Source organism: Rattus norvegicus, chromosome 3 (assembly GCF_021556685.1).
Source record: "Rattus norvegicus strain SHRSP/BbbUtx chromosome 3, alternate assembly SHRSP_T2T, whole genome shotgun sequence".
NCBI classification, from domain to species: domain Eukaryota; kingdom Metazoa; phylum Chordata; class Mammalia; order Rodentia; family Muridae; genus Rattus; species Rattus norvegicus.
Window position 1 is genome coordinate 72,977,354 of NC_141536.1, and position 11,865 is coordinate 72,989,218.

General features: G+C 34.9%; 1 protein-coding gene and 1 pseudogene across 1 annotated transcript; one reads left to right on the top strand and one right to left on the bottom strand.

The window, feature by feature from the left end:
* Positions 1–483: 483 nt before the first annotated feature.
* On the top strand, positions 484–1,431 carry Olr617-ps (olfactory receptor pseudogene 617; annotated as a pseudogene).
* A 4,390-nt stretch (positions 1,432–5,821) lies between these two features.
* Positions 5,822–7,751, bottom strand: Or5d3 (olfactory receptor family 5 subfamily D member 3). The gene is made up of 2 exons (XM_087655338.1): positions 7,723–7,751; positions 5,822–6,752 (listed from the first exon to the last, which is right to left on the bottom strand). Exons 1-2 carry the CDS (start codon positions 7,749–7,751, stop codon positions 5,822–5,824), a joined length of 960 nt encoding a protein of 319 aa, XP_087511464.1.
* Positions 7,752–11,865: the final 4,114 nt, after the last annotated feature.

An 11,865-nucleotide genomic window follows, 5' to 3' on the forward strand; every position in this document is an offset into this window, starting at 1 on the left:
AGACCCTTTCACCATAATATCTAATAAGAGAATGTTTAAATGTTTTCAGGAAAATCTGAAATATTCTTTAGAAAGAGTTATTTGTGGTTCTGAATCCGTTGTGCATATCTGTATTTTAACAGCTTAGTTTAAAAGTTGTATTGCTGTACCAGTATTAACAAAGAAGGTAGTTTTAAGACTTGGGTGACTAAATGGGAGTTTTATGCAGTTTAGAGTGTAGTCTAGCAATGAGCACTAACATTATAGTGTTTACACAGAGTTGTTCATGTCCTCTCAGTGTATATTGAGATGCTAGTTTTCCCCTACTGATCTAAGAAACTCTCTGTGATAAATAGTCAAGCTATTTTCTTTCGAAATCCCTGTTGGTATATGGTGTGCCATAAATTAAGACATATTCTTCTGTTTCCCTTCATAATATCCACATCTTCTACTGTATCCTGCTGCCTGGGATGGACTCTCTAATTTCCTCAAGAAAGTTTCCAAATGCAGCATCAAGTAAATCAGACTACTGGAATCTTACTTGTCTTCGTGGGATTCTCAGACTATCCGAACTTACAGGTTCCTTTATTCCTGATCTTTTTGATCATATATGCCATCACTGTTTTGGAAAATCTAGGTATGATTTTGGTTATCAGGATCAATGCTAAACTCCACACTCCTATGTACTTTTTCCTCAGCCATTTATCATTTGTTGATCTTTGTTACACCACTGTGATTGCACCAAAACTCTTAGACCTTCTGATAACAGAGGACAGATCTATGTCCCTCAAAGGATGCATAATCCAGTTTTACTTTGGCTGTGCTTGTGTGGTTACCCAAACCTTCATGTTAGCAGTAATGGCCTATGACCGCTTTGTGGCCATTTGTAACCCTCTGCTCTACACAGTGGCTATGTCTCGTAGGCTCTGTGCTCTACTAGTAACTGGAACTTACCTATGGGGTGGGCTCTGTGCCACCACACTAACATATTTTCTTTTGGCACTATCTTACTGTAGATCTACCATCATTAACCACTTTTGCTGTGAGTACTCTGCCATAATTTCTGCTGCCTGCTCTGATTCTTCCTTAAGCCAGATAGCATGCCTGTTAATTTGTATGTTCAATGAGATTTGCAGCCTCCTTATCATCACCGTCTCTTATGTAGTCATATTCATCACTGTCATCAAGATTCCTACTAAAGGAGCACTACAAAAAGCCTTGTCCACCTGTGCCCCTCATCTGACGGCCATCTCTTTCTGCCATGGGATTATTCTCCTTCTATACTGTGTGCTCAAGTCAAAGAGCTCACTGCTTCTTGTTAAGATAGTCACTGTGTTTTACAGCATGGTCATCCCTATGCTTAATCCTCTTATTTACAGCCTAAGAAATAAGGATGTAAAAGAGACTGTGAGAAAGTTAATCCACATAAAAATCCTTTCTCAGTCATTATAGATATGCACAGACACTACACTTACACACACAACATAAAGAACATTTTCTTGATTTCTTTATTCATTGAATTCCTAATATTAAAATAATGAATCAAAAAGAAAATATTTTTAGAAACTGTGGGAATAATGTGTGTGTTTGAGTGTGTGTATTTGTGTGTGTGTGTGTGTTTATGTATGTAATAGTTACATTATTAATTATATTCCCTATAAGTAACTTTATGGAGAATGGAAATTATGATATTATCTTAGAATGGAGAAGGCTAAATCATTGTTTTCTCATGATGTTCAAATATAATTTAATTAGATTTTCTATTTTGCTTATATTTTTACTCTTCTTTTACCTTTCCTTTTCTAATTATATATACACTCTTTTCCTTTCTTGATCCTCTGGTGTACTTGTTTGTAACTGTTCATGAACACCTATACATTCATATCTGAGTACATTTAGATGATAATTCCTTTTGCTTCTTTCTCTAGCAAATAATAAAAAAGCATATTACGTACTGTACACTCACCAAATGTCATATGATCAGTTTTAGTGCCAATTTTTCTGTCTTCCCTCATTAGGAAGGAACTATATGGTGAGAATTATAACATTTACATCTTTTCTTTCAACCATAGTATCTAACTGCTCCTTCTGAGATTATAAACTTACGTTTGACTATAAACCTGAAACTTAAACATTCAAAACATTAATGTTTAAAACTTACTAAGGCTAGCTAAAATGTTATATATTTTGTTCAGAGCAGTATTTATGTTATTTGAAACATCACTCATTGATAAGTGGCTATTAGCCCAAATGCTTGAATTACCCTAGATCCCTAGAACAAACGAAACTCAAGACGGATGATCAAAATGTGAATGCTTCACTCCTTCTTTAAATGAGGAAAAAGAATACCCTTGGCAGGGAAGGGAGAGGCAAAGATTAAAACAGAGACTGAAGGAACACCCATTCAGAGCCTGCCCCACATGTGGCCCATACATATACAGCCACCCAATTAGACAAGATGGATGAAGCAAAGAAGTGCAGACCGACAGGAGCCGGATGTAGATCGCTCCTGAGAGACACAGCCAGAATACAGCAAATATAGAGGCGAATGCCAGCAGCAAACCACTGAACTGAGAATAGGTCCCCTATTGAAGGAATCAGAGAAAGAACTGGAAGAGCTTGAAGGGGCTCGAGACCCCAAAAGTACAACAATGCCAAGCAACCAGAGCTTCCAGGGACTAAGCCACTACCTAAAGACTATACATGGACTGACCCTGGACTCTGACCCCATAGGTAGCAATGAATATCCTAGTAAGAGCACCAGTGGAAGGGGAAGCCCTGGGTCCTGCTAAGACTGAACCCACAGTGAACTAGTCTATGGGGGGAGGGCGGCAATGGGGGGAGGGTTGGGAGGGGAACACCCATAAGGAAGGGGAGGGGGGAGGGGGATGTTTGCCCGGAAACCGGGAAAGGGAATAACACTCGAAATGTATATAAGAAATACTCAAGTTAATAAAAAAAAAAAAAAAGAGTAAGAAGAAAGTAAAAAAAAAAAAAAAAAGAAACATCACTTATTTTTACATGGCTTTTATAACATGCTTATCTGTACTACAGCTTTCTTGTACTATTTCCTTTCAGAAGTACTGAAATGGCATCTAAGCATCTCCGTCTGATTTCCTCTACTGTTGTTCTTCACAAAGTGCTAAGATATCAAATTTTAAGGATAGAACCATTTCTTTCATAGAATGCACCAAGCATTTCTTTGTTGTGTATATGCTATTAAAGAACATTTTTCTTTAATTATTTTATGTATGTCACATTGTACTTTTATGCACCTGAGTACAGTATCCTTGGAAGTCAGAGATGGGGTTGGATTCTTTGGAAATGGAGTTTCAGTTAGTTGTGGACTACCCAGCATGGGTGTTGAGACTTGAACTCACACACTCTGTCCCTCTGTAAGGGTAATATGAGTTTTTTCATCTTTATTTACATTTTGATTGTTATTCCCTAACCCCTCCCTCTCTCATTCTCTATGGGTATTCCCCTCCCCATCCTCCCTCCATTACCACCCTCCCCCAAACAATCACGTTCACTGGGGGTTCAGTCTTGGCAGGACCAAGGGCTTCCCCTTCCACTGGTGATCTTACTAGACTATTTATTGCTACCTATGAGATTGGAGCCCAGGGTCAGTCCATGTATTGTCTTTGGGTAGTGGCTTTGTCCCTGGAAGCTCTTAACCATATTTTTTAGACTCTGGTACACATGTATGCTAATAGGTTTATGCATGCTGGCAAAGTTGAGAGATGGCTAATTTGTGGTGATCCTTAATCATCTTTTCTAAAGAGCTCTAGTCTTCTTCTTTGTCAGTGACTATGTCACTCCCTTGAGCTACCATTGATTCTTTGGTATTAATATGCTCTTTGGTCACACAGGACTATGTTCACACACACACACACACACACGGACTCATGCATGTATACATGCACACAAACCTACTATGAGCTTGGTGGCACTGTTAACATATCTTGTTCTGATAAAGCTTAAGAGACAGAAGAATGTTTTATTTCCCACTAAAATTTGAATAAAAGTGTTGCCTAAATTTGTTTCTCTCCCTGCCTGCCTTTATTTTAATCACCACCATCATGATTTCAATGTAGGATGGTACACAGCAGTGCACATATCTGCCACCCCATTGTCACTGAGATTTTCAAAATACCAGTCTTTTTCATCCTGTTTTTCTTCTGAATTTTCAAGGCTTGCAAAAGGTATACTTTGTCTTTGTTTGTCAGATCATCTCTAAACTAAAACCAAAGAACCAAGGATGTGTTGAAGATAGATAACCAATGACAATTCATGTAGTATGGAATATCATTTTAGGACTTTTATTTAGTTTGCATAGTAACTGTGCTATTGCTCCACATCAAGTCAGCTCATGAATGTACGAAAACATATTAATTAATATATCATTATCCCGTTAATTTACACTATAGAAATTATGAGGAATAAAATCATAGAGAATTTAAAGGGAACCAACAAATTAGATATTCTAACTTGAAGATATGATATCAGTAAAATCATCCATTTTCCAGCCTAGATCAACATTCATTTTAATTCATATCTCATGAAGTATAGTTACTTTGAGATATCCTCAAGTACATATAACTTTAGTGCTAAGAATTAAACCATCATCACTTATTTCAGTGCTTTATATACCTCAAAAAGAGCCTTTACTAAAGTTCACTAGAAAGAAAGACTTCAATGATTAAAACTGTTAATGATGGATCTGTATGGATACAAACATACTTATGTAGAAGGTAGTTTCATGCTATACATGAGGATTAAATCTCCCTATAGGTCAAATACCCTGCACTATCAGGGCTTAGATGATTTACATTATTAGGTATGGATTACTTCCTAATTCTAGTGAGATAGATTACCTCTAATATGGTTATTTGTGAACTTCTGTTTACTTCTAAATAACAAATAAGTCAATTATACTGTGAGAACTATAATTTACTCTATATCTACTATCTACTCTTGAAATTTGGGAGCTTCAATATATAGGGTCTTATGTGACAAATACAGCTCATTTTTAATGTGATCTCGTCACCCAAAACAATATTTATTATTAAAAATATTATTTTATTTAAATATATAAAGTATTTTGTAGAATCTTTAGGTAAATGCATTATCATATCTAATTACAGACTCTCAGATATTGAATAGGTGATATATACCTGTAGCTAGAGTACATGATTTTTTTGATATATAAATGTTTATTTTTAAATAGCTAAAAAGTTTTGGTTACATGAGTTTGTTATAAATTATTATGACAAAACAAATTACAGTATTTCTTTTGGAAATAATAAGCAAGGATTCAGAAGAAAATAAAGATTAGGGTTGGCAATCTATAGTAGCATAGGCATTGAAGTACATCAAAGTTTACCAGGAATATGGTATCCCAAAAGATATGAATCATGATTAGTAAGTGATAATAGCAAAAATATAATCATTTAGTTAAGACAATTAAATAGCCTACTAATTACAAAGATATTTTCCAATCAATTCTATGCATGTATGTCTTTATTCTCCAAGCATTGAAAATGAGAAATTTGTTTCATCATTAATGTATGCTAGCTTAAAAGTTGTGTATGTTAAATTTCAAGTATGAAATCTTTATTTAACCAAAAGTTATTATTACTTTCTTTATTATTTTATAGCTGAACACCCAAACTCAAAATAAATAGATTTTGAATAATTAGCTAACTTGGAGATAGGATCACTGTTGTTGGTGGTAGGTGGTTGGTTTTAGTTTGTCCATTCTTTTAAATATCGTAAAAATTCTGCACAATATTTCTGAATATGAAGGGATAAGCAAACCACATTAATATGACATTTGGCATTATATACTTTTCCTCACCAGCTTGCTGAAAGTCTCCTTGACATCTTTGTTTCTGAGACTATAGATCAAGGGATTTAACATAGGGATGAAGACCGTATAGAACACTGAGGCCACCTTGACCATGAGCCAAGAACCCTTTGTGTTAGGTACACAGTAAAGAAAAAGAATTGTTCCATGGAAAATAATAATGGCAGTCAGGTGGGAGGCACATGTAGAGAAGGCTTTACTACGGCTCCCAATGGAAGGCATCTTCATGACAGTAATGAAGATGAAAACATAGGATGTAAGAATAATGAATAGGCTGCTTATTTCATTAAATGTGGCAGAGACAAAAATAATCTCCTGACTAATGTAAGGGTCACTGCAGGATACAGCCACAATAGCAGCATGCTCACACACAAAATTATTTATGATATTAATTCCTTGGAAGGATAATCTCAGCAAGAAGTAAGTAAGTGTAAGGGAACAAATTAAACCCCAAGAATATGATGCACCCACTAAAAAGGAACACAGCTTTGGGGACATGGCAACAGTATAGAGCAGAGGATTACACACTGCAACAAATCTGTCATAGGCCATCACTGCTAACATGTAGGTTTCAGTCACTACAAATGTACATGCAAAGAAGAACTGCATAATGCAGCCTGAGAAAGAGATGGTTCTGTCTTCTATGATCAAGTTTTCTAACAGTTTGGGGGTTACAACAGTAGAGTAACAGAAATCCACAAAGGAAAGGTGACTAAGGAAAAAGTACATGGGGGTACTGCGGAGCTTTGCGTTGACCCTGATGATGCCAATCATGCCCAGGTTTCCCAGCACAGTGATTGTGTATATGGTCAGAAACACAAGGAACAGGGGCACCTGTAGATCCGGATATTCAGAGAAGCCCAAGAGAATGAAGATCACTGAGAAAGTCTGGTTTTCTTGGTCCCTGAGTTAAAATAGAAAAATTGAAAGAGAGAAGCAATCAAATAAGATAGACTGACAGAAAGTGTTTTGAGGTTTAAGGATACTCATAAAGATCTATATAGGTTTTTTTCCCAGTATTAGACTTGTGTCCCTGATATTAAAATATTATTAATATATGTACAATTTTACTTCAAGTATTACTTCAGATTTTATTATTCTATCTACAGGGTTTACTATATCCTGAATACAGTTACACATTTTGTACAAATTATATTGAATCTAAATTCTATAATTAGACTTTTAAAATGTGGGAATCAAATCTCTGTTCTTTCTTGCATCCTATTCTAGTAAAATTAGAGCAACTTAGGGTTATTGTTATTCTACCAATAACAAATACTGTTTCAGCAAGTTATGACACATATTTCATTATACTTAACTTTGTGGTAAACTTCTTATATGCTGTGTTTACCTTAATGAACTGGGGCTAAATTTCAAAATTACTCATTTTACCTCAGAAACTGCCTGTCATTTATGTTCAGTTGTTTGATGGTACAATGGGCTGTGTATATAATATGCATATGTAATTTCTGGTAAGTTGCATCTTGGTTTTTCTCATTACATTTCTCTTATGTGCTAAATACAATCCTGAGTATTTTAGAAACTCCAGAATAACCAAATATAATTTATATCCTTAGTTTTTCTATGAGATTAGAATGAGATTTAATACATATTATGAGTTATAATTGATTGAAACTGACTGCATATATAAAAAGGAAATATATAATGAATAAGAAGATATTCTCTAGAAATATTGGTCACATAATAACAAGTACAGTGACACACATGATGATAAATTCATCTACTTAGGAAAACTATCATAAATGCTTATCGTAGAAGTTATAGTCATACATACATTTTAAAGCCTGAAAAAATTAGGGTCATACATTACATTCCTTATAACATAAAATAAAATGAGAGTTGAATAAACTCACCACAAACCAGAAAACTTTGATGTATTCATTTAAGACTTATTTTTGAAAAAAAAAAGATAGGTTCTAGAAATGCCTCTGCTAGAAATTCTATTTAAATATATAATAGAATACAAGTTATGGGAAAATACAGGTTTTACTGTGTTTATCAAAGAATATTTTAGAAAAAGATGACTTCTATCACATAACCTTTACAAAAATATCTCAGTGATAACTGAGAGAAAGGGAAATAAAAAGATAGAACCTTAGCATCAAACTATGTCTCACATTTATGTCACAGATACCTCAGAGATGTAAACCCTAGAGAATGCAAATGAAGAATTGCTCTGGAGGCCTAAATCAAACAATTAGATGAAACAAAGCACCATGTTCTATTTTGTCTGTAATTTTATCTAAACTTAGTAATACTTTTAAAGACATGTTTAATGCTTTAAATATCTTATAAATATTTTATAAGAGATCAACATTCTTTAAACTTAGATATATACAGGAAGCTACAAAATATTTATAAACTAAGGACTAGTTCCCATGATACTGGAAGATACCATGCAAGTTTCCAAAGGATGAAGGAAACCAACAGTTCTATCTAGTAATTCCCCTTGAACAACACAGTGACCAACATAGTGTTATAACCCTACGAGTAGAGAAGTAATGTGCATACATTCCCAGTAAACAAAAATTCTTTTAATGGACTTAAGAACCCCAGCCCACTCCCAGCAAGAGGGAAATCTTGTCTACTACTGGAAACCTAGATAACTAAGTACTCAATGCTAATGAAGACAAGAATCTTGGCAGAGAACCTACAACACCATTTTACTAAAACAGCATAATCTATAACCGCATTCTAAATATTTGATTTATACTCACAGATAAGTGTAGTCTTCACCTGTAATCAGGAAAACTCTTTGCCACAGTCAGAAATCACCACCAAAAATCACAACCAAACAATATGCAGAATTATGGAGCTCAGCTTGCCTTTCGGCCAAGGAGGTCTGCTCTAACAAAGGACATAGGATGACTTCTGTAACCAGTTACATAGGGGACGTACTCTAACCAGAGACAAAGGGGTCTGGCTAACCAGAGACAGATGCCTGACTCCCAGTAGTCCTGCTCTAGCCCAGGTCAAACAGCTGCACTTGCCTCCAAAAAGGACTACTCCACTCTGAGACACCCAGGCCAGTTAATACCAGAAATAGCCAGATGGCAAAATGTAAGTGCAAGGATATAAGTGACAAAAGTCAATGTAATTTGTCACCATCACAACCCAGTTCTCTTACAACACCAAGTCCAGGGTACCCTCACACACATTGAAGAGCAAGATTCTGACATAAAGTCCCATCTCATAAAGATGATAGAGGCCTTTAAGTAGGGTATATATAGCTCCTTAAAAGAAATAGAGGAAAGTACAGATGGACAGGTAGAAGCTATTAAAGAGGAAACAAATACCTTAAAGAAATACAGGAAAATAAAATCAAACAGGTAAAATAATTGAACAAAGCGATTCCTAAACTGGGAATGAAAAACATTTTTAAAAATCAAGCAAATCTAGAAATGGAAAACCTTGGAAGAAGAAAAGAAACTACAAATGAAAGTATCATCAAGAATATAGGACATGAAAGTCAGAATCTCAGGTATGAAAGATAACATAAAAGAAATTGATATATTTGTCAGAGAAAATGCCAAATATACAATGTTCCTAACTCAAAACATTCAGGAGATTTGACATGCTAAGAAAGCACCAGAATCAGAATAATAGGAAGAGGAAAAGGGTGAAGATTCCAAGTTGAAAGGGCTGGAAAACATCTTCAACAAAATCATAAAAGAAAACTATCCTAACCTAAAGAAGGAGATGGTCATAAACATACAAGAAACCAAGGAAGACTAAATAGATCACACTAGAAAATACTTCCAGCATATGATAATCAAAATGTTAAATGTATAGAACAAAGAGGTATGTTAAAAACCGTAACAGGATAAGGCCAAATAACATATAAAAGCAAGACCTATCAGAATTATGCCAGACTTTTAAAGACATTCTAAAAGACAGAAGATCCTGGACAGATGTCATATGGACCCTAACAGACCACAGATGCCAGCCTAGTAAAACTCTCAATCACCACAGATGAACAGACCAAGATAGTCTATGACAGATTGAAATGTAAACAATATCTTTATACTAATCCAGCTCTACAGAGGAAAATAGGAAACTCCAACACCAGGAGCTAACTATGCTCAAGAAAAAGCAAGAAATGAATCATTTCACAACAAATCCGAAAGAAACGAATAGCATTCACATGTTCATGCATGCACACACACACACACACACACACACACACACACACACACACACACACACACACACACACACTACACCACCCTCAACAACAAAAATACCAGGAACCTAACAGCATCATTTATCTTTAGTATCTCTCAACACCGAAGACCTCAATTCACCAGAAAAATACACATGCTAACAGATAGGATAAGAAACAAGAAGTATTTTGCTGCATACAAGCAATTTACTTCAATTATAAAGATAGCAACTACCTCAGAGTAGAAAAAAGTTTTCCAAGGAAATGGTCCCAAGAAATTGTTGTTGGGATTGCCGAAGTCGCCATTCTAATACCCAATAAAATATAGTTATAACCAAAGTAAACAAAAGAGGTAGAGAAGGACACTTCATACTAATCAAAGAAAAAAAATCTACCAAGATGTAGTCTCAATTCTGAATATTTAGGTCCCAAATACAAGGGCACCAAAATTCATAAAAGAAACTACTAAAGTTCAAAATACACATTTAAACTCACAAAATAATAGTGGGAGACTTCAACATCCAACTCTCACCAATGAATGGGTCATTGACACAGAAACTAAACAGAGATATGGTAAAAATAACAGAAGTTATGAAATGAATTTATTTTAGCAGATATCTCCACAATATTTTACCCCAAAACCAAAAAAAATATACCTTCTTCTCAGCACCTCAGGGAAACTTCTCCAAAATTGATCATATAAATGGACAAAGAAGTCTCAACAAGTACAAGGAGACTGACATCATTCCATGCATTCTATCAGATCACCACAGACTAAGGTTGGACTTCAATAACAGCAAAAACAACGGAAAGTCCACATAATCATGAAAACTAAACCACTCACTGCTCATTGATAACTTGGCCAGGAAGAACATAAAGAAATGTAAGACTATTTAGAATTCAACAAAAATAAAAGCACAGCATACCCAAATTTATGGGAAATAATGAAAACAGCATGAAGAGCAAAAATTCATAGCACCAAGTGCCTTCATAAAGCTTCATAAAGAAATTAGATATAACCTACACTAGCAAGTTGACAGCACACCTGAAAGCTCTAGATCAAAAATAAGCAAACACACAGAAGAGGAGTAGACAGAAGGCAATAGCCAAACTCAGGGTTGAAATCAACCAACTGGAAACAAAGAAAAAGAGAAAGAATCAACAATATTAGCAGTTGCTTCTTGAGAAAATCAACAAGATACATAAACCTTTAGCCAAACTAACTAAAGGGCACAGAGATAATATACAAATTAACAAAATCAAAAATGAAAAGCTAGACAAACAACATAAACTGATGAAATTTAAAAAAATCATCTTATCTTACTACAAAAGTCTATACTTGACAAAACTGAAGTATCTAGACAAAAATAGATGATTTTCAAGACAGAAATGATCTACCAAAGGTAATTCAATGTCAAGTAAACTATCAAAACAGTACCATGACCACTAAGGAAATAGAAACAGTCATTGAAAATTTTCACACAGAGAGAGAGAGAGAGAGAGAGAGAGAGAGAGAGAGAGAGAGAGAGAGAGAGAGAGAGAGAGAGAGAGTGCTCTTTCACAGGTCAAGATGTTTGTAGTGAAGAATTCCACCAGACATTCAAAGAAAAGATAATTCTTCAAACTAATCCACAAAACAGAAAAAGAAGAAACACCACCTAATTCATTCTATAAAGTCACAGTTACTCTGATACCTAAAACACACAATGACCCAACAAGGAATAAGGACTTCTGACCAGTTTTGCTTATGGTTATTGATGCAAAAATACTCAATAAAATTCTCACAAACTGAATTTAAGAACACATCAAAAACAACATTCATCATGATCAGGTA